Source organism: Sceloporus occidentalis, unplaced genomic scaffold (genome assembly GCF_023333645.1).
Source record: "Sceloporus occidentalis isolate IW3139 unplaced genomic scaffold, rSceOcc1.0.p SCAF_3, whole genome shotgun sequence".
Taxonomy (NCBI): domain Eukaryota; kingdom Metazoa; phylum Chordata; class Lepidosauria; order Squamata; family Phrynosomatidae; genus Sceloporus; species Sceloporus occidentalis.
In genome coordinates, this window is record NW_028316983.1 from 238,580,875 (window position 1) to 238,608,760 (window position 27,886).

At 39.5% G+C, this 27,886-nt stretch overlaps 1 protein-coding gene across 3 annotated transcripts in view; it reads right to left on the reverse strand.

Moving 5' to 3' along the window:
- Positions 1–27,886, reverse strand: part of NDRG1 (N-myc downstream regulated 1) — a 59,001-nt gene that overhangs the window by 18,045 nt on the left and 13,070 nt on the right. The window contains exons 2-4 of one of the 3 annotated variants that reach the window (XM_089517992.1): positions 13,931–14,009; positions 12,820–12,855; positions 132–237 (exon numbers count right to left, since the gene is read on the reverse strand). In XM_089517992.1, the coding sequence (XP_089374118.1) occupies positions 132–237; positions 12,820–12,855; positions 13,931–13,993 (205 nt within the window). In that variant the 5' untranslated portion in view covers positions 13,994–14,009. Of the gene's footprint in view, positions 1–131; positions 238–1,980; positions 2,165–12,819; positions 12,856–13,930; positions 14,010–27,886 lie in introns of those variants that run through there. The other 2 variants (XM_089517990.1, XM_089517993.1) reach the window with 2 other exon arrangements.

Below are 27,886 nucleotides of genomic sequence, written 5' to 3' on the forward strand. Positions count from 1 at the left end.
TTATTAACATAGTTTACTTGTACTAAAGCAGAATGCAAAGAGGTTGAGAGAGAAGAAGCTGTTCATTCCACAAAAGTTAATGACAATGACCAAAAGACATCCCAGCTGAGCCACCTAATTTTCATACTTACGGTTCAGTCCAATATCATGGTATGTCAGGATGGCAGGCCTATTTCCTCGTGGGGTTCCACACATGGTTACATGAACAGAGCCATGTACTGTCTCAACATCTTGTTCCTGCAGGACAGAAGGCAATATTATTTGTCCATTCCATCCAACATCCAAGAAAAAGACCAAACAAAGCTCATGTGAATTACTTTTGTGGATTTTTCGGACTATGTGGCCATGTTCTAGAAATGTGAATTCCTTCATCATCAGATAACACTAAAACGGTTTCAACAACTGAACTGGAATCTATTACAGGAACTGTCACATACACTAATAAAGCCTCAAATTCTCACCCACTGGCTTATAATTAGCAGTTGCAAGTAATGTATAATTCCTCCAAAGGAGGAGAAAAACATAGTTCGGTTTTCAATTTCTTACAATTTACTGCACAGATATCATGAAGTAATCTGCACTGTCATTTTATATCAGATTCTACTATCCAACTCGCATCTAAGTTCTTATTGGAAACTGAAGCAAAATAAAAGACACAACCACCCACCACCACAAAAAAAAAGTGTGGGATATCAACAAGGTGTCATTGCACTGAAAATATTTAGCAATTGTAATTTTTCTTATTCTAATTAAGGCCTCAGGTGTGGTCTGAAGGTGCTTGGTGAAACTAAGTGGGTCTTGTCTGTGTAGAGATAGACAAACTGATGAAATTTAGTTTTTCTCAGTTTCTTGTTTTCCAGTCTTCCATTTGTTCTCTCCCATTTCTGCAACAATTCACAACTTAGTCTGACAGAACTTTTTATATTTCCTTACTTTGTATTCACTTTTGTCAATAAATTCATTCTTTGTATAATGCTTCCCTGTACATTTTTCACCACTACATTTTTTTGGGACACCTATCTTAATGCACACATTTTGCACTCATCTTTCTTGTGAAGAACTACAGAGAAAAAGCTGAAGAAATGCAAATATTGAAAGATAGCCTTTGTTTCACATACTGGTTTAGGAAATTTAAAGGTGCTCTTATTAAAATGGAAACTCAAATTCTAGTTGTAGATACTAGTTACAGAATCAGTAATATTACTGTACATCTTGTTGTTATGTGTCTTCAGGTCATTTCTGACTTATGGCAAATCTAAGGTGAGTCTAGCATGGGGTTTTCTTGGCAAGACTTGTTCAGCGGGGGGTTGCCATTGTCTTCCTGTGAAGTTGAGAGAATGCGATTCTAACCAAGGCAATGGGTTTCCATAGCCAAGCAGGGATTCGAACCCACTCTGGTCCAATGCTCAACCATTACACTACACTGGCTCTCATTGTTATCTGAAATTCACATACACTAATTTGCAAAGATGTTGTCTCTACTGCTGATTGCTGCCTTTTGGAGGTAATACTGTATCAAATATTATGAAAAGAAAGAAGTTGTTCATACAAGAGGAATTATCCTTGGCCAAATTACTGCTATTTTCTAGTAATCTGTTTCTTCCTGCAACTCGTATTAGTGTGAGTACTGCTGTCAGTAGTTCTGATCTCTCTCCAAATTACAGTATTAAGGAAAATGAAGAGAACAACTACAATATCCTAAGCATCTCAAATCCTCCTTGAAGAGTCAAGCCCACCAAAACATAGTGCCCAAAACAATTCACATAAAGAACATCCAACAGCACCAATGAGTCTACTGTGCATCTATTTCCTGCTACTCATAAACTTCCATTAAGAGTGCATCCTTCTGCATCCAATATTCAGTACTCTCAAAACAAATCAACCTGCCCTATCACTTATTACATTAATAGTTCAAATACATAATTAATCCAAAAACTATTGCATCATCAAAGGTAAACTAAAAGTAAAATACAAGTAGACCTTTTGATTCTGGCTTTCCCTTCCCTTGCTGAAGTACTCACAGCATTATGTAATAAATAGGCAGTATCTTCCACATCCAGCACCATTTTTAGACAGTGCAGCTTGATATTAATCTCAAGGAGCCCAGGGAGAAAATAAGGATCAGATTTTACTTGGACTCGGTGGTAAGCTGGGTTATATAGCCAAGCTGTTGCTCTGCCTAAGCCCACAACTCCCATGATGCCCCGTTCAAAAAACTCACACAAACCAGTTCAGAAGGACGTCATCCTTAAGAAGGATTTAAGACAGGTCTGACCGCAAGGGTCTACACCATGCAGCTCAGACATCAACCATGGGGGCAGGGAAGGAAGGAGGCCATATAGGGGGTTACTGTCTGGAAGTGCCCTTACAAATAGCATCATAGCCATGCTAGATGCAGCACCTTAATGTGTCCCCAGATAAATTGGATTGAGAATAGCCTATTTATTTGGCAACAAGAACACACTAGATTATTTTGGACACAAGTGAAAAGACTACAAACCCACCCCTCACTGCAAAAGCTCTCCATTTGTCAATGTCACCTAGTTTCATAAATGGCTTGGGTGGGGCAGTAGGGATGATTTTGGCTTTAATCCCCCTAAAACTACTGACCTTGCTGTTCACCACAGGGGCTGTTCAAATCCATTTAGCACATTTTAAAAGCAACCCTGAGCCAAGAACACTACGCACTATGCAACAATTATGGAGGTCACTTGTCCTATGGTGTTTCATTCCATTTCTTCTGCTCTCTTTACATTTTAACTTACTATGCTGCAAGGAGCCTTGATTTAGCCCTTGTCAAAACTAATAGAGAAATAAATAAATAAATAAATAAACAAACAAGTTTATTGAATAGCCCGAGGGCCGTTTCAAAATACTCAAAACATAGTAATACAAGCAATGCCACACACACACACACACACACACACAAAATGTTATTATAGTGCACTAAGGGCAATAAACCACAATACAATATAGATACGTATGAATAGCCTGAACATGCACAGCTTATATACAGACTACACAAATCTAAAAATATATAGTATGTACTAAAAGATATACAAATAAACAGGTAAGAATAATATGTTTACACAATTGAACAGTAATGTGTAACATAGTTACCATGGGAAGTAAAACAGAATTAAAATGGGAGGTAGAAATAACATAAAACATCTGTCATCATATGTCAAATCTCTTCATCACCCTTACAGTTAACACCAATCATCCCCACATATCTAGATCTCAACAGTGATGCTTTATGAAGGAACCGAGCTGTGGCAATAGATATTTTTGAATCTTGTCCACTCATAAAGTATGATATTCTGATGTGAGTATCCCAGAATATTGTTCGTTTAATATAGGGCTCAAGGTATTGGTCCCTTTTCTGTTGGCACAGATTACATCAAAACAAATTGTGTGCTAGATCCTCAATTTCATGGTCACCACAAATACAAGTTCGTTCATTATAAGGGATACCCTGGAATCTCCTATGTCTTACCATGGTATCAAGTTGGTCAAACCTAGCTCGGGTGAATGCCTCTCTGAGATGTTTTGGGATCTGTATTTTTAGGTAAGGTGGCATTTGAAAGGACCATTTTTATCGGCTCAACCATTTTAAATTGCCTACCCTGCTGAGGGTGGCTATATCTTCTTGGGATGCAATATCCAAGATTCTCTGTCTTGCACCCTTTCTTGCTTGATCTTTCGTAGTGCATGCTACTAATAGAGAAGTAAAACTACCAAATACCTAAACTAACTGGGGTTCATTCTATCATGGACAACTTTGCAAAATAGGATTAGAAAAAATAACTGGGCATCTGACTTTTTAAAAATTCAATTCCAGTGAATTTTTTAAAAAAATCAACAAAGATCTTCCTATTGGTATATTTTGCCTGCGCATGACTGTATCTTCCAAAACCAACAAAAACAGCAACAGTACACATATTACAAAGCACTGCATGGGTACACTGATCTCCAAGAGTATATTTTAGTCTAAGAAAGACAAAGTTCAGTGCATGGACCACAGATCATCCACCAGAGGGCCTATGTATGCCCAAATAGTTTTGAAAGTTTAAAAATAACTACTGACACTATGTACGGAAGTGAGAGCTGGATGGTGGAAAAAGCGGATTAAAAGAAAGCTTCTCTGAAGATGCCAGCCACAGATGCTGGCGAAATGTGAGGAAGAAACTCTTCTAGAACACAGCCACATAGCCCGAAAAACACACCAAAAAAAAAAAAAAAAAAAAAAACCCTATAAAAGAAAGCTCATTTGAGATGTGGTGCTGGAGAAAAAGTGCTGAAAATACCCTGGACAGCCAAAACGACAAACAAATGAGTCCTCAAATAGTTCAAGCCAGAAATACCCCTAGAAGTCAGGATGATTAAATTGAGCTACTCATACTTTGGCCACATCATGAGAAGGCAAGATTCATTAGAAAAGACAATAATGCTGGGAAAGGTTGCAGGTAGAAGAAAAAGAGGAAGACTGCAGACCAGATGCTGGACTCAACTAGGGAGGACATAGGCATGAGTCTGCTGGACTTTAGCAGAACAGTGGAGGACAGGGTGTCTTGGAGATGTCTCATCCACAGCGTCACCATAGATCAAGGCTGAGTCAAGGGCAGTTAACAACAACAACAAATTCACAACTCCATCCAGACTTACTAGAAGGCATGGGGGTCACTTTTGCCATGAAGTAGGTTGACCCTTTTAGGCTGAAGGCTCTTTTGCCCAAACTGGAAATGACCTCTAGTCATCTTCTGCCCTAAAACAGGCATGAGCTACATCACAATATGACAAAAATGTCTCCATGGACTCTAGCTGGTACAATAGGTCAACGCCCCAAAAAAGGCAAGAGATAGGGACATGGGGAAATATAGTGGCCAGGTTGTATGTGTGGCCCCAGGACTTGAGGTAGTTGTCTACACCTGTTCTAGGCAAATGCCTCTACTGCGGGTTGGCTTTATCTTTATACAACAGGTAGCACTCCTATACTGCAAACTTGCAACACTGCTTTCTTATCTGTACTGGGAGAGTGTAACTCAAATGGCTTCAGTGCACCACTTCCATTATTTATTAAATATTTTAGCTTAAATCTATTTGTTGTTATTCATTCCTGTTGTGTGTCTTCATGTCATTTCTGACTTATGGTGACCCTAATGCAACCCTATTACTATTACACCATGCTGGCTCCCTAAATCCATTTACTCATGCCCCAAAATGTTGATTTATGGAATCTATTGCTTATGTAAATCCCACTGCTTCAGTAAGTTTACTCTGGTTGGGGCTAACAATTGTATTTAGCTTTTAGGATTCTGTTTTGTTTTGTTTTAAATTCTGTTCTCTCATCCAGGGTGCCATGTACAGGATTACAGCAGTTGCAAAATTCAAGCTTCAGGAAGGCGGACAGTTTTAACAATGTGAATAACAATGAAAATCTGTGTGTGTGTGTGTGTGTGTGTGTGTGTGTGTATTAAGACTGCAGATTAAAATCTCCCACCCTCTACCCACAGCTTTCTGTGCCATCCAATTGTTTGCTTCAGATGGGTTTGGAGACCTCTGAAGCAGGTTTTGAGGGTGCGCCTGGAGAAGAGAAATTGCTCCCTCACCCCAGTTCCATGGAAGGATGGATGTATTTGAATGTCAACATCATTTCATTGTAAAACATTTCAAACCAATTGTTTCTAATATTTGGATAGGAATTTAAAAAGCTTTTTTATTTTATTGTTTGTATTATTGTATTGTATTGTGAAATGTTGTACACCGCCCTGATTTTTTAGAAGGGCGGTATATAAATAAAGCTTTTATTATTTATTATTATTTACTGGGTCTCTAAAGCAGATTGATACTACAAAAAAAGGGGGAGGATTTGAGTAGATTAGTGCTTCAGAGGTGTAGGAAAAACCATACAGACATAGATGACATTACAAAGTATTTGTAAGTGTCACCAGTATTTTGTTAAAGTGGCATAGATATTTATGAGCGAAAAATACAATATAGATATTTGTCTGATTCATGTAGCAAAATCAGCATGCAGAATTGCTTGCCACATGAACACAGCTATCATGAAGATTGATTTGTAATAGCTTGTGCCCAGAAGTTGTTTTGTACCAGCATTTTTGTTTGTTTTTGTACCAATTTTTGGACAATGGGATATGCCTAAATCTACTGTTAGCTGCAATGTACCCTAAGGTCTAAGTGTAAACCAGGTCATTATAATATTATTAGCATTTTTAGTATATACAGTAAGCCTACAGAAAAATCAAATTGCATGACACTTTGAAATGATATAATGGGGTAATGACTGAGCAGGAAAGACCCCAAGGAATCACTGGATAATGTTTGTGAATGTCTTTAACAAAGGCTCAAGCTTAATATCTCTGAAGCATAATCCAATGTCAACAATTGCATTTTCACAATAATGCAGTGATGGGGAGACAGTCAAGCACTATACCCAGTTCCTGTGAACTATTATAGCAAAATCACGTGGGCAAGAAACTATTAAAGATCTCCATGCTCTCTCTACAAAATTCCATACGATGTGAAGTAATTTGTGGTTTCAGCACTGGACTATGATGCTGGAGACCAGGATTTGATTCCCAGCTCGGCCATGAAACTCGCTAGGTGACCTTGGGCAGGTCACATGCTCTCAGCCTCAGGGGGAGGACCATGACAAACCTCCTCTGAACAAATCTTGCCATGAAAACCCCATGATAGGTTCACCTTGGGGTCTCCATAAGCTGGAAATGATTTGAAGGCACTCAACAACAACAATTCTTAGTTGGATAACCATACAATTGTGTCTGCTGGAAAACATGTATGAAGCAAATAATGTATTCACATTACTACTGAGAAAGAAAGCTACATTAAAAAAAATCCCTCTCCCACAATGGATAAAGCCCAAGTGTGTGTGTGTGTGCGCGTGCATGTGCCTTCAAACTGCCTATTGACTTATGCTGACCCCATGAATTTCATAGGTTTTTTTTAGGCAAGTTGTACTCAGAGGTGCTTTTCCCAGTTCTTTCCTCTGAAATATAGCCTACAGCACCTGGTATTTGTTGGTGGCCTCCCAAGTACTAACAGCCATAGCCAATTCACCCTGAGAGCTCTTTAGGGCTAGCGGGCAGAGTATAAATACCGTAAATAAATAAACAAGGAAAGAAAATTCAAGTACTTGGTGCATTTCTCAGTGGGTCTGGAGGCACAGATCTCACTTCACACACTGTGCTTGCTACAGCAAACATCTACAAAGTAAAGCCGCCATTGTTGTGGCATAATTATCTCCCCATGAACATGACTCTCAATTTTTGTTCCATCAGCTAACCACAGTTGTAAATTTTAACTGCTGCCTTCTTTTACCCTGACTGAGCACCTTGGTTGTGTATTTTAACATAATGTTGCGAGATTGAGAGGGATATGGAAGACATTATTATTATTATTATTATTATTATTATCCTTTATTTATGAAGCGCTGTAAATTTACACAGCGCTGTACATACAATCTTTTTAGTTAGACGGTTCCCTGCCCTCAGGCTTACAATCTAAAAAGACATGACACAGAAGGAGAAGGGAGTGGTGGAGGGAAAGGGTAAGAGGTCCAGCAATTCCTCTCTACCTCCGAGGCCTGGACCAAGGTAGATGGACTCGAGGGAGGGCTTGGCTTCATAATGGATGGTTAATCTTCTTCCAGGGAAAATACATACTCTCAAGTAGGATAACGCATATACAGTACATAGCAATACAGGAAATGGTTTGATATACAGACAACAAAAGAACATCAAATAGTAAGCGACAATTATGCAATGCCTGGGAAGGCTACTCTGAACAGGATGGTTTTCAACTCCGTTTTGAAGCTGGTTAAAGAAGTGATGGCTCTTGCTTGTGGGGGAAGAAGGTTCCAGGAGTGAGGGGCAGCAAGTGAAAAGGGATGAATCCGGGATGGGGCAGAGGAAATCCTGGGCTGAGACAGCAGACCTTGACTACCAGAACGGAGGGCCCTAGTGGGAAGGTGAGGAGAAAGAAGGTCTGATAAGTAAGGAGGGGCCAGTCCATGGAGAGCTTTAAACATCGACAGCAGGAGCTTGTACTGAATACGGAAAGGGAGGGGGAGCCAGTGAAGGGATGCCAACACAGGAGAGATGTGGTCATAGCGGTGGGTGGATGTGATAATGCGTGCAGCTGAATGCTGGACCGAAATTAAAGGATGGAGGTGAGAGAGAGGAAGCCCAGCCAGGAGGATGTTGCAGTAATCGAGTCATGAGACCACTAGGGCATGAACCAGGATCTTGGCAGTAGAGGCGGAGAGATATGGTCGGATTTTGGCAATATTGTATAAAAAGAATCTACAAGCCTTGGCTGTGGTCTGGATCTGAGGGATACATGACAGAGAAGAGTCAAAGATAAAACCAAGACTGCGGGCTTGCTGGACTGGTTGAATAGAAATGTTGTCCACAGAGACAGAAAAGGAGTGTTGAAGGGTGGGCTTAGGAGGAAAGACAAGAAGCTCTGTCTTGGACATGTTGAGCTTCAAGCGCCGATGGCGCATCCACTGCGAGACAGCTGCGAGACAAGATGAAACTTGCTGTTCAAGCCTTGGAGAAAGGTCAGGGGTGGAAAGATACAGCTGGGTGTCATCGGCATACAGATGGTAGGAAAAGCCAAAAGAGCTGATGAGTTTTCCTAAGGACAGTGTGTAGAGAGAAAACGGAAGGGGACCCAGAACAGAGCCCTGGGGAACTCCAACAGATAAGGGAACAGGAGAAGAAGTCTGGCCCCCTGCAACTACTGCAAAAGATCTGCCAGACAGGTAAGATCTAAACCAGTCAAGAACAGAGTCTGAGAACCCAAGGTCAGAGAGTATGTCAATTCTGTATGAAAGAGCATGAATCTACTAACAAAGAAATACAAGACAGCACTAAGCAAACAGCCAAATCAAAATAGGCTCCACAATGAAAAGCTTCATAGCAAAATTGACCTAGAGATCTGTGGGGAGTGATTTCAGAAAGATTTTCTCCTGTAAAGATGTAGCACACTGAAAACAGATGGCAGCACATCCTAATCAACATCAGTGTTATAGTAAGAGGCTCTTTACTGACCGATTTGTATTAAAACACTGTCTTGGGAAAAAAATCCAAGGTACACTAATCCGATAGAAGGCTAAAGACAAATGTGCCATCTGCTCATGCATCTCTCGCCTTCAAAAAGACAGATTCCTGCTCAGTAGGCTAAACAATTGCACGTGACGGGTAGATAAACATATATCGAAGGGGTGCCATCACAGACTACAGAAGTTAGTTTGATGGACAAATGATTTCCTCAAAAGAGACACCTGTATGCCAAATTCCAAATGAGCAATGTTGTTAAAAACATAAATTCATTAAGAGCTATGGAAATTTTAGAGGTTGTCCTTTCTTTTGAAGAGAAATCGATAGCCACTAAGCAATATCTCCCAACATACTACTATAATTAGCATGCTGTAGCTGTGCAAATCCTTCCTGCTATTATGAGACTGATCACATATACCATATATACTCGACTATAAGGCAATCTCATGTATAAGTCAAGGACAGATTTTGGGGCCAAAATTATGGATTTTGATATGAGCCATGGATAAGTCTCTTGTAACAAAATATCTAAAGGATGAAGCCAAGGAAAACAATACCAAAGAACTTACAAAATTTCAGGAGGCATAACTGTTTCTGTTCACACTGAAGGATGGATGAATGGGTCAGTCCTTCCAGGATAGATTATACTCTTGCATTTCACCAGGGGATGGTTTCTATTTTTATGAGAGTTAAAGTACAGGACTAACATTGGCCCATGGATATGTCAGCTCAGATTTTAGGGGTCAATTTTTTTTTACTAAAATTTCTAGACTTATACATGAGTATATACAGTAGTTCAGTCATAAAAATTCACCACTTGACTGCAGCAAACATGGGACATGTGAAACCGTAACAGTTGAATGCTAGAGGAAAACATTCCATATCACCCAAATCAACTCAACTGTAAGCCATTTTGAGTCACAATTTGGGAGGAAAGTGGGATTTAAAATAATAATAATAATAATAATAATAATAATAATAATAATAATAATAACTCAAGCAGAATACCTTCCCAATCTGTCAGATGTTTAGCATTGGGAACAAAATATACTTCATTTCTTATCACATTGAATTCCTCCCTTCCTTAATACACTGTATATATACATGGGAGAAGACAAGCCGCAGGTGAAAGTAGCAGCTAGTCCTTTTCAGGTGCCTCAGATTCATGTGTGTGTGCCTTCAAGTCACACTGCATATTCCTTGGCTGTCTCCCACCCAAGTACTAAAAGATACTTCTTAAAAAATAGTATTGTGTTGAGAAACTTTACCTGGGTTAAGCATTTGGCACTTGCCTGTCTCAGGTGTTTTGTCAAGTTATCAAATTTGACATGGAAATTTACTATCAGTATACTATACAGAGAAAGCCAGCATGGTTTAGTGGTTTGTGTACTGAACTATGACTCTGGAGACCAGGGTTTGAATTCCCACTCAGCTATGGAAGCACACCTTGGGCAAGTCACAGCCTCAGAAGATGGCAAAGGAAAACCCCTCTAAACAAATCTTGCCAAGAAAATCCCATGGCAGGTTCACTTTAGGGTCGCCATAAGAAGAAAATGATTTGAAGTCACACAACAACAACCATGCTATACAGATATGCCTCAGAGTCACATATACATATTACTTTCAGGTAACTCAGATATGCTGGTAATAAATTTGTAGGGCAAATTGGATACCATGACAAGACGCTTAAATATTCAGCACTCCCCTAAGTCTTAAGTGTCTTGTCATGCTATTCAATTTGGCCTGCAAATTTATTACCAATATATCTGAGATACCTGAGTGTCATATCTATATATGACTCTGAGGCATATCTGTATAGCATGGTTGTTGTTGTGTGACTTCAAATCATTTCCAGTTTATGGTGATCCTAAAGTGAACCTGCCATGGGATTTTCTTGGCAAGGTTTGTTTAGAGAGGTTTTCCTTTGCCTTCCTCTGAGGCTGAGACTTGCTCAAGGTGGGCTTCCATAGCTGAGTGGGAATTCATACTCCGATCTCCAGAGTCATATTTCAGTGACTAGGAGTGCCTTTTCACAGTTAAGGCTTGTATGCCAACTGTTCCTGTTCCTAGAGGTGTCAGATCTTGCCTTGCTCAAACATGCCCTAGCTACATCTCATTTGGATTACTCTAAATTATGATAAAGAAGATTGTTGTAGCTGTTTCATACTACTTTAACAGCTATGTCTCTACCCTGTGGAATCCTGGGGTGTGTAGTTTAAGGACCAGAGGATAGTCAGAAAGTCTAATTGGTTGAAAAGTGGGGAAATTTTTTTTTGAGTTTGCAAATCCAATTTGGCCTCTGAAAACATAAACAACATATTATATATCACTTTTGAATTTGTGCAAAAGCTAAATTAACGTATTATACACACACACATATACACAAGTGTGTGCAAGCAGTCCCAAGAGATCTTCATAGGCAAGAAGAACTGATGAGAGAATAACCCGTCAAATTAATGGAACCTGTCTGTAATTTGCAAGCATTGAAAGAGCAAGTAGATGGAAACCTGTATTAAGAATTCTCTGCTACACAGTTTAAAAGCTCATTTTTGAAGCATTTAAGCAGAGAATTCTAAGCCTCTCAACAATCTACAATACTCTAGATTGCATAAAATGGCACTAGAGAGTTAAAGTTAACTACACCGTACAGACACACACTTAAGTATCAAGAAAATGGGTCAGCAAGTATTTTCCTCTTCTGGTTGGTTTTTCTTTTGCCTTTAATGTAAAGGCAATTCTTTGACATGAAAGGTCATTTCAATCATTCTAGCTTACACCTACAGACAAGGCCCTGGTTGACCACCACAGTAACAAGACGGACTAAAGAAACCAGACTGAGGCAGATAAATACACATCGCAAATTGTAAAGCACACACTGTCTTCCAAAGTACTCTATCTGGACATTTTAGTGCTCTTATGCGCTCAGAGCAGAGCACATAAACAAACATTAGGTGCTCATTTGTGTATAATTTCTACCTGGTGTGAAGCTTCAGGTACATTGTGCAATTTTTATCTCAAGCTTTTTTTTTTAAAGTATGAACATTTTTCTCCTTCCCACCTTCAAACAGCAAACTTAAGTTCAAGTAGAGAATGCACTCATCTTGTAAAAGTATGATAAAAGCATTGTAGTTAACCAAACACACACCATAAGAGCTCTGTGTAACATATAGTTGTGTGGCAGAGGTATCAATCAGACCCCCTGAAATATGGGCACATAATGGTTCCCCTTGACATCATGACAATAAAACAGTCAGTCAGAGGAGCATCTCACATCCCCCTGCAGGCACCTAGCCATTGAGATAAGGGCGGAGAAAGTGCAGCACATGGGCCAAACGTTATCCTGGCTTTTTTTTTATTTTGGAGCTTCTCAAACATGTAAAGATATTCTCAAGCTCAGATCCACCAGGGCTCACAGGAGGCTCTCTGAAAGCTGCCTACTCATAATTCATATGGAAACAATGGTAAGAGCAATGATACTATGACGCACAAGACAAACTTGAAAACTAACTGCTAGCATATTTCTGGCAAATTTTGTCTTCATTCTCCTGCAATAGTATTTTCCTTATGTGTTTCTACAAAACTTTATGAAGTACTCATATGGAATATTCTTAGTTCTGCCATGCAAAATGCTGATGGTTAGGCATCTACAATATGATTGGAAATGCATGGATTTAACACTTCTGAAGTTTGTTTGATCAAGTGAAAACACACTTACCTGCACATTAACATCAGGCAGGAGACGTGTGATCGCCTACAAAAGGTGTACAATAGTATTAGGGAAATGAAGCCAGGTGGTTTAATTTCAGTTCTAAAATGTATGCCCTGTGGGCAGTTCATAGTGGATCAAAAATATACTTTTTAGAATTAATTTTTGTGAAACTTGCAAACCGTGATTTGGATCCAGGCTTGCAGTACAATCCTATGCAAGAATACTAAATTTATGCCCTGCTGAGTTTAATGTTTAGCTAAGCTAGTATAGGATTGCAGCTTTAGGCCTAAATACAGCATTCCACATTTAAGTAGGCCTTGGATCAATGGAATTTACATGAGTGCTAACTTACTATTGGGATCTACTTCAGCTGAGACAAGCAAGTCATTCTTCTCAGCAGATCTACTGAAATTATTGTGACTTAATAATAACTGAGTCTGGATCCAACCCAATGATTCAGAAAGGTAAGAGTAAGAGTTGTCTTGGCAAAGGTATCCTCCATGCTCCTTGTCCCCTGTTGAAGTTTGTTTGATGTTCTGATCAGCATGCATGATTCCCAAATGTCATACAGCAGATCCTTTCCCCTCCATCTATTTCATTCTTAAACCAGAGCAGAAGTGATTGAGAAGCACAGTTGACTCGCCGTATCTACAGATACTTTATCCATGGATTCAAGCATCCATGGCTTGAAAATGTTCCAAAAATATGCAAATTCGAAAAAGCAAGCCTTGCTTTTGCCATTTTTAAAGAAATAAGGGACACTATTTCACTATGCCATTGTCTGTAATGGACTTGAGCATCCATGGATTTTGGTATCCATGGAGGATCCTGGAACCAAACCCCAAGGGCCCACTGTACAGGTATAGGGACAATATCAGGATATGTACTTTTCAAAGCAACAACACTGCTGAAGTAAACACATGAGATTTTGCAACAAATGAGCACAATGATAAAAGTAATCCACAGATGATGCCCCCAGATTTTTTTTTAAAAGGCCCTTTTTCTGGTGCCCACCCAACTAACCTCTGAAGGAGAGCCTTAGATAATGATCTAACTAACCCTTCAGGCAGGTTCACATGAAAACTGATGGTCCTTCAGTACAGTAATTTAAGCTTACCTCTTCTCTGTCCACTAATGGTTTCACCTCCATAATATGAGAGTCAGGGCCTTCCGCTGACATTGTCAATAGCTGGTACCTTAAAAAAAGAAAAATAGGGTGGGGGAAAAGATCAGTTTGATTGCCTCCAATATTTATTTTGAAGATAACCCATGTCCTACAATGTTAAGGCTATGAAATTAAGAAATTTCTTAACTTTGAGGGATGTAAAGCTGCATAAAACACAGCCAAGATAAAATACAACAGTTGGCACAGAAAAGATAATGCAATCAAATGTTACATGGAAAAGATTAACCCCAATTCCAGCATTCCTTAATATGAATGCTTAACTTCCAATGCAAATTGGGCTCCTTTCAATTCTTGTACTTTCAGTGGTGTTAAAATCTAACTAGTTTAAATCCACAGTATCAGCTGAGGATGTGCAAAAATGGCAAATCGATAAGTCTGTATAGTAATTTCCAACTTCACTGCTTTTCATTTCCATGACAATAATGGCTAGATAAAGCAAGGGTCGAATCATCTGCTTGTTTCAAAGACAAGATAAAATGAGGATTTGTAACTCCATCCTACAAAATCAGAAGAATGTTCCCTATTTACCAGTACTCTACAGTGTTTCTGCAAAAAAATTAACATGAATTTATTAGGGATGATGCTGGGTAAAAGATGCAAAATACTTTCTATTTAAGATAAACCTAAACTGCAACACAGTACATGCTATTTAAAAACAAAAACTCTTCTATCTAGTCAAGCCATTAGCACTACAATACAATTTTTGAGACCTTAACTGATGCTTTTGTCCTATCCTGTTTGGGTTATCACGGCATGCCTTTGAAAAGTGTTCAGAAACTTCATGTGGTCCAAACAGCATCTGATGAGGACTAGTTTCTGAAGCATATTATTTTCCTTGATACAATAGCTTTACAGCTTGTTCCTGCACAATGCAAATAGTTATATATGACCACTAAAGTCTTACATAACTTGAAAATAGACTCAAGAGCCTGTATGGTGTAGTAGTTTGAGCACTGGACCATGATTCTAGGGATCAGGGTTCAATTTCCCACTCAGCTATGGAAACCCACTGGGTGACCTTGGATAAAGTACACACTCTCAGCCCCATAAAATCCTGTGACAGGTCCACCTTAGGGCCGCCATACTAACCTGTTGGAAATGTATTGAAGGTACAACAACAACGGATTGTATTCTACAATACAAACCTGACTAGGCTATGGGATCCTCAAGGATGCCCCTTCTCCCTTAATCCCACTGTCCCCTACCCTCAGCCATGTCTGGGTGGTGATGGCAAAGAGGAAGTTCTTGGTGGCTGTTCCTTAACTCTGAAACTCCCTACCCAGGGAAGCTAGACTAACCTGTCATTATTGTTCTTGTTATCAGGTCAAGTTTTAAAAACACACACACATTAGCAGGCTTTGGAGAATTGATACATTTTTAACAAGGGCTACTGAAAATGTGTTGTACGCTTGTATTTCTTTCTTTTTAATAGGTGTGTTATGCATTGTTTTAAATTCTGTAGGTAGTTTAACAATAACCTTTTCTGAGATTTTATCTACATATTTATCTGTTTTAATTTTAATTTTCTAAGCTGGAGGAAAAGTAGAATATACATTAATACTATAAACATGCATAAGTCGGTTGGTGCACTGCCATTCCATGCCACTCGTGTGGATGTTACTTTGTCCAGGATGGGTCAACTTAAATGCGAATAGCCAGAGTTAATAATGCATTTGTTTATTGTCTATATTTTTTGAACTTTGTATACTATGACAATGTTCCTTATCCATGTCCTTCTACTTCTGTAGCTCAGGACAAAATTACAGGCATCTGATAAAAAATAGACTACTGTCCATGAGAGATGATGCCATAATGGATCTGTTAGTCTTACAGATGTCACCACTCCTCTTATCAATGTAATAAAGATATTTCAATAAAGCTCTTCTTGACCATTTTCCTTAAGCTGGACTTGTAGAACAAAGCATAAGGGACTGAGTAACCAACAGAAGCACAGGACAGTTCTCTTCCTTTCAATGATAAGACTCATTATGAGATACATCAGGTGGGAATTCATTTAATCTCCTAGCTCAGTCTCTGCCAATCTTTGATCCCCATGTAGTATTGGACTGCCATTCTCATTATTCCTGACTACTAACCAAGCATGCTGGAATTATGGTTATATCAACAAAGGAATTACTAAATCACATGGTCATCTTGTGAAATTCTTAGGAGAAGCTACCTTATCTTCTCTATTTATTTTACCAGGAATGAGAAACTTTTACATGGCTATCTATTACAAATGATAGTGCTGTTAAGAATCCTATCAAACATCAAAATCAGGATTGGTTAGTATTTGTGAAAGTATGTCTCCTAGTTGACACATCAGGGTTTCTGCAGCCCATGAATACAAAAAACAGAGTTCCCACAACTGCAGATTCATAAATAATGGTATACTTAGACCACAAACAAAGCTAATGGAACATCTTCAACCTAATTTGAGCAAATGAATAGAAGTTAGGCCAGGACAATGTATTAGAACACCACGGCCTATTAGTTTTCTGGTACTTCACTGAAAGGAACATACCAATCTATTTCTTTCAAGTAAACATCATAAAAATAATGACAGAAACTGCAGGAGAGGAAGCTGAAGAAAGGCGCCTTGCTGTTTTCCAGCAGTGGGCAGTTCACAGAACAGAATAAGGCTTATACACAGTGGTTTTGAGTCAACTGCAGAGTCTTAGCTGTCCTTTAAACAGAAAAGCAATCCTCCAACAATAGTGCAATATGATTAAGAACTGAAGTGTTAAGTGATGAAACAAAGTCTTTTAAATTAAGTTTTTATATAGCTATTTGTTTTGGAATTAGAGATTTCCATAATGTTAACCTGACAAAAACTGGGGCATCTTTGAATGAAGAACAAATGGGATACTGCCAGAAACTGTGGACTGCAAAAGCTTCATCAGCACCTGATCCTGGTTGTTATCAGAGAAACAGAGGGCTATCAAACACCAATTACTGCCTACCAACTTTTGCCTCTAGAGGGAGTTATGAACATATGGACAAACTTTGCTTGAGTTTTGATTCATTGACAGAAACCAAGGAATGAATTTTCAAAGGGCCTCTTCCTGAATTATAAGTTGACATCATATGAATGCTTTGGTAAATGCATCCTATAGCAAAAATAAGAGGAGTACTTTATGCTGTGTAAATCACAGAAAGCCTTGTAGGCTCACTCCCCATGATTAAATAAATAAATAAATAAAATCCTCATGCTTTTAAAACAATGGAGCAAACAAGCTCACTTGAGCATTAGAGTCTTAAAGGCAGGAATGCTCAAGATATCTTGCTGCCTTAGGCAAAGGATGAATTTGTGGCCCCATCTCCAAGTACAGAATGGTCAGGCAACTTTACCTTAGTACTGCCAATTTCCTTCACTAACTCTGATGCAAGAAGCTAGCTTTGCCACAGCAAAATAGCTGGCGGTGGTGGTGAGAGGGGACAGAAAGCATGTCTAGGAGCTGCCACAACTGATCCCCAGCATCTTCCTAACAGTAGGTCCAACTATGTTGTTGTTGTTTGCCTTCGTTTCTGACTTATGGCGACTCTAAGGCAAACCTATCATAGGGTTCTCTTGGCAAGTTTCTTCAGAGGGGGAGTTGCCATTACCATCCTTTAAAGCTGAGAGAATGTGACCTGCCCAAGCTCATCCAGTGCGTTTCCACGGCTGAGTCAGGATTCAAATCCTGGTCTTCCAAATATCATAGTTCATTGCTCAAACCATTACTCTGCACTACCTAGCTCCATTATATCTATTCTAACAATGACTGTTAGTGATTCTCAAAGAGGATTTCCTTCCTTATCCTACCTGGAGACATCTGGGAGAGTGTATAGGATCTTTTGTATATGTAACACATCCTCCACCTGTGGCCTACTACCTATCCATCATGCTCCTTCTTTTCCTGGTTCACACTTCTGTAGCTGAGGCCCAGATATACAGAGGCAGGTTGGAGGATGTTTGAGGCTTAATCATGTGGAAGCTATTTCATGGGACAGACTATTTCATTAAAATATTTCCCATGTAGTCTTTATTTCCATCAATACTAATCTTTGGTTGACAGGGGAGGGACCACAGAACACCAGCAAAGCATGCCCTTTACACGTTGTGAGCTCCCAGCTGACCGTCCAACTAAAGGAGGGGAGGCAGCAGACAGAGATCTCAGAGAGTCAAATGACCTAATTCTGCACAGCAGGCAAATTCAAAGATTCATGAATGCAGTACTACAGCACATTCACAAGAGCAAACAGCTAGCTGCTTCACACAGCTTCGCATAGTCCATTTCAAATAGTGCATACAGCATGAGCAAGTTGTGTCTAATACCCTGCACACATAAAGGCTGTGAGTCCTTCAAGAAGATAAACATAAGAATGCAACAAGTTGCCTCCCTGAGGAAAGTGATAGAAAACATAATAGCTTTACAGAGACAACAGGTCAATACTGCTAAGGAGGTGCAAGTTATTTCTGAACTGGTTAGAGGGCATGAGGTTGAGACCTCTAGCTCTAATTCAGCACCCCTGGCTGTTAATATGGGTCAGCATGGACAAATCGCTAGCTTATCTTGCCACTTCCAATAAATCTCACTATGAGAAGCTTTAGCAACCCCATGTGTAAATCAAAAGACACTAGGCTGGTGTGTGTGTGTGTGTGGCCTTCCAGGTGTTTTGGCCTGCAACTTCCATCAACCCTGGCTAACATAGCCAATGGTAAGCTAGTATGGGAGTTTTAGTCCAGAATCATCTGGAGGGCCATGGGTTCCCTACCCTGCTGCTTTACATGATTTTTTTTTACATAGCGTTAGAGCCAGTGTGTTGTAGTGTTTTGAGAGCTAGAGTACAACTCTGGAGACCACGGTTCAAATCCCTGCTCAGCCTTGGAAACCAACTGGGTGATCCAGGAGAAGTCACACTGCATGAGCTTCATATGAAGGCAAAGGCAAACCTCCTTTGAACAAATCTTGCCCAGAAAACCCCATAAGGCTCAGGGTCACCATACGTCAGAAACAATGAAAAGGACACAACAACAAGAAGCAATGTTTGCTTAGCATAAGTGTGCATCAATAACAGTGTGTGTGTGTGTTTACATACATATCCACACAACACATGCAGAGACAGAACTATTCTTATGTTTGAAAGGTCAAAATACAAAGCCTATGTTATCTCTGTAGTCTTTCATGCTGGCAAACATACAGCTGAGCATGAAACAAGGCTCCATCCTGCTGGCTTCCCCGCCTTTCACAAACTGAGAGGTCACAAGGTCTTGTAACAGAATAGTTTGCTGACGCAGTCCTAGCAGGTTCCCCTCAACTTCAGTCTCATTAACTCTAATTCCTGCCAATTTAGTTAAGGATTAAAGCTCAACGCTGTCACATTTGTTTGAAATAATGGGCTTTAATTATGTCGCAAACTTTTCCCAAAAGAATCAAATAAGCCTGCCAAATTGGCAAAAAAAAAAAAAAAAAAAAAAAAGACAAAGTTGGGCCCCAAATACATGACTATCCATTGTGACTACACCACCGTGTCACAAGATCATACATCGTTGGTCCTGGGTGCATCACTGCACTAAAATCATTCCACAGTGGTTAGGGAACCGAAACTGGTAGATGTCCATATGTGCAAAGTTTCACTCTCCTTCCTTCTCCACTAGCAAGAGAACTAGGAGAGGAGGTAGCCACCTGAGTAATGTCATGCCACTAGTCCCCTGCAGCCAAAGTACAGGTTGAGTGTCCCTTATCCAGAATGCCAAAATCTGAAATATTCCAGAATCCCAAACACTTTTGCAGAAGAGGCTTGCCTGCTTGTGTATTGAAACATTAAACAGAAAATATATCACTGGGATGAGTCACATAGAACAAGGAAGGGACACAAAGTTCTAGAGAAGGAAGAGGCAAAGCTTGTTAACCTGTGAAACTATAGGTATACTTTCATTAAATGTGGTACAGGTTAAATCTTTTTTATATAGAATTCCAAAATCCAGAATACTTCAAAAACCAAAACTATTTTAATAGGTGGCAGAGATAGTGACACATTTGCTTTCTGATGATTCAGTGTACACATTTTTGTGCTTAGTTTCATGCACAAAATTATTTCAAATATTGTCTAAAATCACCTTCAGGCTATGTTTATAAGGTGCATATGAAACATAAATGAATTTCATGTTTAGACTTGGGTCCCATCTCGAAGGTATCTCATTATGTATATGCAAATATTCTAAAATAAAATTAAATAAAAATCCAAAACACTTCTGTTCCGAAGCACTTCAAATAGGGGATACTCAACCTGTACTAAAAATCAGGGCACAAATGTATTACACCTGTCTTCAGTTGCTAAGCAATTGGTGGCCAACCTATGGGCTGCCAGACTTTGATGAAAAAATACTCTCATCGTCCCTCACCACTGCCCAGGCTGATCCATTGAAAACTGGAGTTCAACAATATCTGCCCAGAAAAACCCTCTCAAAATTTCTTCTTCCCAATCCTGCTCACCACTTTTGTGCAAACTTCATGACTGATAATATCCCAGCAAGCTCAAAATCTAGGTGATCAAATAGGTTAGTAATTTAGATTCCCCTCCCCCCACCCAAAGATGTGGCCATTTCATTTTAACTTAGCTTATGAAGTAGTTTTTACCATTTTGGTAGCTCATAAGAAGTGATTCAACATGACCAGTGTCAATTTTACATTAGCTGAAACTGACTCATTAAGAATCATGATGCAACCCTTTGAACTTATTTTTATTTGGCTAATGCAATCCACTTCCAAAAAGTCGGTACGTTTGTTGCACTGAAAGAGCAAGACACATAAAAGGAAATTATGAATAATAAGCCAAAAACATCTCATGGTTAAAAAATCCTTACATCTTTTTTTAAAAAGAATTGTACATCCTGAATAAGTCTTTCAGAACATGGGTTCTCATGTTATAGTGAATTATAAACACTCACTGTTCTTGCACTCTCTGTTCCAGTCTCTCAGCTGTATCTATATTTTAATCACAGTATACAAAGTTTACAGAGGCAGCTATCTGTACCAAACTCTTTTCAGCCACAATACAGGAAACTTTAATTTTCCTGATTCAAACTGATGGGCCCTTGTATAAGCAAACCAGTTTCAAAGTACACCTTTTTTCTCTCTCTTAAAGAACGTCCACTACACCACCACATTGCACATTATCACATGGGGAGGGAATATGTATTTTTATACATCAACGCACTGTTCGCATATCCTTGTCAGTCTTGTGACAAGCCCAAAATAAGTTTTAAAAAGTAATTTTAATTCTGCCCATACAACAGAAGCTGCAAGCCAGTGTTATCTCAGATAAAACATTATTTCCTTGTTCTTGCATAGGCTTATATTTACCACACCGTTACACACGGCAACAAACAATTTCACCACTAGACTGGACACTCACAAAGGCACGTATCTTTATAGCAACAAGAAAAAACATCTTTGTTTCAATCCACCCACAAGAAGACATCAGTCAGGCATTTTCCATTTAAAGAATGTAACATTTTTTGTATTCCAAATGAGGATTGAGAGACGCCAGTCAGAAGGCAAGCGAGGCTACAGTAACATACTTGTTTTCTATATGTAAAATATTTTAAATACAACATTCAAATATTCCCTTTCTTCAAGGAGCCACTGTTTTTAATGAGACTTGTAACTACAGTACTATTCATTTCTATTATGACAGGTCAATGAAACCACAATACCAGTCAATAAATAACTTGCTTGACACTGGTGATTGTTTTAGCAAATAACTTTAAAGAGAGAACCAAAATGTTATGAGAAGTCCAAGGGATGGTTGACACTTATTCAGCTTATGGCAAACACAGGTCCATTCCTGTCCAACCATAGCTCGACTTTCTTTGTAAGGTCAGGTGAATCACTTACTCTAAAGTTTATATGGAAATAATCTTGGATTCAGAACTTCAGCCTTCTCTCATATTCATACATTTTTAACAAGTCACAATATCTGTGACTATCTGGATAAATCACTGGCATTTTTTTTGTATTGGCTTTCTGTAACAAAGCAGTGGGGGTTATCAATTTGTTGTTGTTAACTGCCCTCAAGCTGATCTTAACTCACGGTGACCCTATGGATGAGACATCTCTGCTTAAATTCACCTGCAATTTTTTTTCAATGGTGAATAATCAGGCAATAAAGTAGCAAAATGGCTAAGAATGGTTCCCCCACTGAACAAGGTATATCTAGATAGGTAGGTTACTTCTGTGTTTAGGAAACTGAGATATTTCCCTTTCACTCCTATGTTTATGCTGTTCTAAACTGATTGGTGGACCATATCAGAAACTGCCCATGCAATTTCCTCTAGACATCACATACGTATTATATGAGTAACTTGCCAAAACTTTTAAAATGCAAATAATCATCATTACGGGTTTGAGTAAGTCTCTGTGGTCATTAGCAACCATCACCACAGAACTCTTAAGAATCTTCCGTTTGGAAGAATAACTTCCATCAACAAATCCCATATTAGCTCTTCCAGAGTTATTGCCCTGTCCAGAAATATCCTCTTCCTTTAATTTCATTCTGAAAGCCTTCTAAGACGTTCTGTAACCTCAATATGGGCATACTGCACTGGTATCTTTGGTTAGTCTAAGTAAATACCTTTACAGTCCTTAATCTTGAGTTACGTTGCCCCTGTTCTGATCGCTAACCCCTTCAACTCCTTCCTTGCCAGTTTATTAATAAGCTCAGAGCATATTTACAAGGGGCATCTTTATTTGAATTTAATTTCCTATCTACAATGCTCTAAGCTGTCTCTTTGGCTGTGTCCACGCTGCAGAAATAATGCAGTTTGACACTGCTTTAACTGACATGGCTCAATGTTGTGGAATTCTGGGATTTGTAGTTTTATGAGACATTTAGCTTTCTCTGTCAGAGAGCTCTGATGACACAATTAACTGATTCCCAGAATTCCACAGCACCGAGCAATGGCAGTTAAAGCAGTGCCTACCACAAATTACTAGTTCTTCGGTACAGATGCAACCTTCAAAGATCACTGAACAGCCCTTGCATTTTAATGTTGCATTTATATTAATTTCAAGACAGCGTCACACACAATATCTGACAATTAGGTAAGAGTGTGTGAGAGTGTTGTTTTGATATTTTTCCATGTCCCACAGAGTATCAGGACATTATAATACAAGGCCTATTGTTCTGAACTGGCTGCTTGGGTACAGGGTTGAGAGCAAATATTGTCTGAAAACAAGGGGTTAGATTTAGACTTAAGGGCAATAATTTGTGTAGCATTGAGAGTATGCCTGCTAAAATCAAAATACACCTTATCCTGACTAACTTGTCCCACTAACTTCCACAGGACCATTTTATGCTAGATCTGGATCCAGTGCTTACTTCTTATAATCTGCACATTCATCCACTTTCACTGCTGAAACAATACAAGAATATCCCCAACCAGAAGCAACAACTGCATAAAAATATTTATGCCATAAAAAGGAAACTGTTTCTTTGATCAGTACCACATCTTACAAACCACTTTGTTTCTGAATTAAAATCAAAACTAATTGTTTCTTGTCTATGAAGACTCTGTAAAATTCATCAGATTGACATAGGCTGACAGGAGACTTGAAGGCATGCACGCTGTACATACACCCACAGCTACCTTTATTCCAAACATATTTTGGGGGTGTGTATGCATGTATAATAATAATAATAATAATAATAATAATAATATTTCTCGAGGCGGGATCCCAACAACATCAGCAATATAGTCTACAAAATACATAACAGATTAAAAACATCATCATATAACCACAATATACAGTAAAATACAGTACAATACAATACTAGTCAATGCTAGTCAGCCAGCAATATTACAGTAGAGGAAACAACGCATCTGATTCATCTGTTTTTCCAAATAATCTAAATGGGGTGGAAATCTTCAACTATAGCAGGTCGGGTGGATATGCCCACTGGAAGAGATCCGTCTTTAATGCCTTCTTAAAGGCTTCTGATGTAATGAGACAGATCTCTTCTGGCAAGTTGTTCCATAATTTTGGGACCACAGCTGTAAATGCTTTTTGGGAAGTAGTGACCAATCTGGTTTTTTTTGTATTCCAGCAGTTTCTTCCCTGAAGTTCTGAGTGTGCGGGGCGGATTGTGTAGGGAGAGGCGTTCCCTTAAGTAACTCGGGCCCGAGCCATGTAGGGCTGTAAAGGTGACGACCAACACTTTGTATTGTGCCCGGAAGCTAATTGGTAGCCAGTGTAGAGATTTTAGTATTGGTGTAATATGGTCCGATCTTGATGTTCTCGTGACCAATCTGGCTGCAGCATTTTGAATTAACTGAAGCTTCCGAACTTGGTACAAAGGTAGCCCCATGTAGAGCGCATTACAGAAATCTAAACGAGAGGTTACCAGTGCATGCACCGCTGCTTCAAGGTCTCTCCAAGCCAGGTAGAGGCGCAGCTGGCGTATCAACCGAAGTTGGTACCAAGCACTCCTGGCTACCGCCTCCACATGCAATGTTAACTGTAGAGACGAGTCCAGGAGCACTCCCAAACTGCGGACTTCATCCTTTAGGGGAAGTGTGACCCCATCCAGGACAGGTTGACAAATCTCTCCACCTAGCCCAGGGGTTCCTATCGCAAGTACCTCCATTTTCTCTGGATTCAACCTGAGCTTGTTCTTCCTCATCCAACCCATTACCGACTCAAGACAGGCATTTAGAGGAGAGATGCCACCCTTGGTCACTTCAGCAGTCGGGGACACGGAGAGATGGAGTTGGGTGTCATCAGCGTACTGATAACACCATGCCCCGTGTCTCCGGATGATCTCTCCCAGTGGCTTCATGTAAATATTAAACAGCATGGGAGACAGAATGGCGCCTTGAGGGACGCCCGATGTCAACTCCCGCTTACGAGAGCAACTGTCTCCCAGCATCACCATCTGGAATCTGCCCGAGAGATAGGATCTGAACCACTGGAGTGCAGTGCCCCTGATACCTAAATCCCTCAGGCGTTCCAGAAGGATACCATGGTCTATGGTATCGAAGGCCACTGAAATGTCCAAGAGCACCAACTTTTCCCATCGATGCCCAGACGGAGATCATCAACCAAGGCGATCATGGCAGTCTCAACTCCGTAACCTGCCCTGAAGCCAGTTTGAAATGGGTCTAGATATTCGGCTTCATCCAAGACTGCCTGGAGTTAAAAGGCAACTGCCCTCTCAATCACCTTGCCCAAAAATGGTAACAAAGAGATTGGCCTGTAGTTGTTTCTAATCAGGGGATCAAGGGAGGGTTTTTTCAAGAGTGGTTTAACCACTGCTTGTTTAAGTTTAGATGGAAATATCCCCTCCCTAAGAGATGCATTAATGATGATTTGAAGTGAGGTTACTACTGCATCTCCTCCCTGGGCGGTCAGCCAAGATGGGCAGGGATCTAGAGGGCAAGTCGTCTTCCTTACACTTCCAAGCAGCTTGTCCACTTCATCAGTATTCACAAGCTCAAAGTGATCAAGTCTAACACCGTCCACGGACTCACTGGACACCTCTCTTATAGTTTCTGTTGTAATATTGGCATTGAGATCAGCCCTTATCTGAGAGATTTTATCTGCAAAAAAGTCATTGAATAAGTCACAGCAGGCCTTGGTGGATTCTAAAAGTGGGTTCAGGGTGGGAGGTTGTTGAGTTAGCTCTTTAACCACCCTGAACAGCTCTGCTGGACGAGACTCTGCTGATGCAATTCGAGCAGCATAGAACGAGTTCTTTGCTGCATCAATTGCCACTCCATAAGAGCGAAGGAAGGCCTCATGGCGTGTCTTGTCAGATAAGCGGTGGTGTCTCCGCTTATAATGATGTATAAAATCTATCATATAACTTTTTCCCCTCAACACAATAAATAGATATTAGTGCTGTTAAAAACATGCCAAATCTGTGGAATCATGTAAGATAGGTAAATCCAAAGCCTATTTTGATAAATGTTAAAAGTGACCACCACAGTTGCTGTTGTGGTGTGCCTTCAAGTAGTTTCCAAATTGGGGCAACTCTAAGGCAAACCTATCATGAGGTTTACTTGACAAGTTTCCTCAAAGGGGGTTTGCCACTGTCATCTTCTGAGGCTGAGAGAGTGTGACTTGCCCAAGGCCACCCATTGGATTTACATGGCCAAGCCAGGTTCACCACAATAGACTTCATGAAAAAAAGCATATAATTTCTGCAAAAATTAAATCATGTCTCCTTCTCCACTCTCACATCCAAGCATACCACTTTATCTACAGATCTTTGTCACTTTTAAAATTTTCATCAGCTATTCCATCATTAAAGGCATGCCACCCAATATCACACTAGAATAGTTTTTGTTACAATCAATTTCAATTTCATCTAAATTTCAAAATTCAGTCTTAGGCAAGCACTGGACAAATAACACAGGTCTGGGATTTAAAAACCCTTTTTTCATTATTGTAGCTGTTTTTAATGAATTTTGAGGTGCTGAATCTGAAAGCATAATGCAGATGTTGTACCATACGCGTTCTTCCATAAAATCAATATTCTTATCAATTTAGTTATTACTTAGCTTTGATTGAGGTGCCTCTTGACTTATGCAAACGGTTGCCTAGAGATAGCTTTAGAACATATAAGGGCAAATGCATTGAAGTTTAAGCTGGAAAAGCTACAGCTAGAACCCTTTCTGTAGTGTCCCATCCTTATGGAAGCCATCTACTGAAGGCACTTCTGATGCATCTGACTACTTTTAGATAGACACTAGGGACCTCAATGGTTCAGTCCACTTTTTAAGTAAATATTGGTGCTGGTCTACATTTTATAAACTGTAGTCTTACCAGATCCTGCTGCCTCTTTTCAGGTGAAACAAAACAATATGTTATTTTAATTAGTCGGGGTTTTTTTTTTTACATTTTTGTTTTCTACTTTCCAAACCGCCACGAGAAAGTCTTGTTTTGAAAAGCAGAACCACTCCCCCCCCCCCCAAAAAAAAAACCAGAAATGTTTGAAGATGCAGAATTTCAGTACTTTCATATTAAACAATGTCCTGGCAGGTAGTATTTTATACATCGGCATGTGTGAACTACAACCAACCAGCATTTTCTCCAAACTGGTAACTGCTTCTGCAAGCGGCATTCAGAAGTCATCTTGGATGAAATCTCTATGAAATAATCCAAAGGAGTACATTTAGCAGTCTGAATGTTTCCTCTCCAACTCTACCATTTTTAGAAGATTGGCATTTCCCAGCTGAAACGTTCAAATCCTCTTACCAACTGTATGACATCAGGAGTTCACATTTATCTACTACAAGCTCTTTTCTGGGAGAATGTTTTCTAATATCTCTTCCCTCCCTTTGTAAACATGACCTAGATGTATGCTACAATATTTAACATGCTCAAGTATATCCAGCATGCCAAGCAATTCCTGCTATTGATAACTTTATCAGCATGCTTGTACAAAGTACATAAAGACACTAAGAATAAGAACTTCAGCATTTTATATGCAACTGAGTGGAGCATGACTACCTTGGTAAGATGATAAAGATAAATAATGTGAAACAATCACTTGTGATCCTTAGCAAAGAAATATATGTCATTGACACGTTATAATAATAGTGAGTCAGAACTTGAAGGGTCAAAACAACCACAATTTTGATTAGCTGAAATGCCATCTTCTTCTATCCCACCCTCAGATGGCATCTGCACTGCAGAAATAATCTGGTTTGATCCCACTTTAATGGACATGGCTCAATGCTTTGGAATTCTGGAAATTGTAGTTTGTTGTGGCACTAGGACAAAGTTTATTTCTCCAGTGAGGCTGCTGCCTCTGGCTTCCCTATTGCCTCTGAGTTTTACCTTCAATCTTCACACTAGCTGGGATGAAAATATATTGCTGTGAGCTATCACTGTGAGA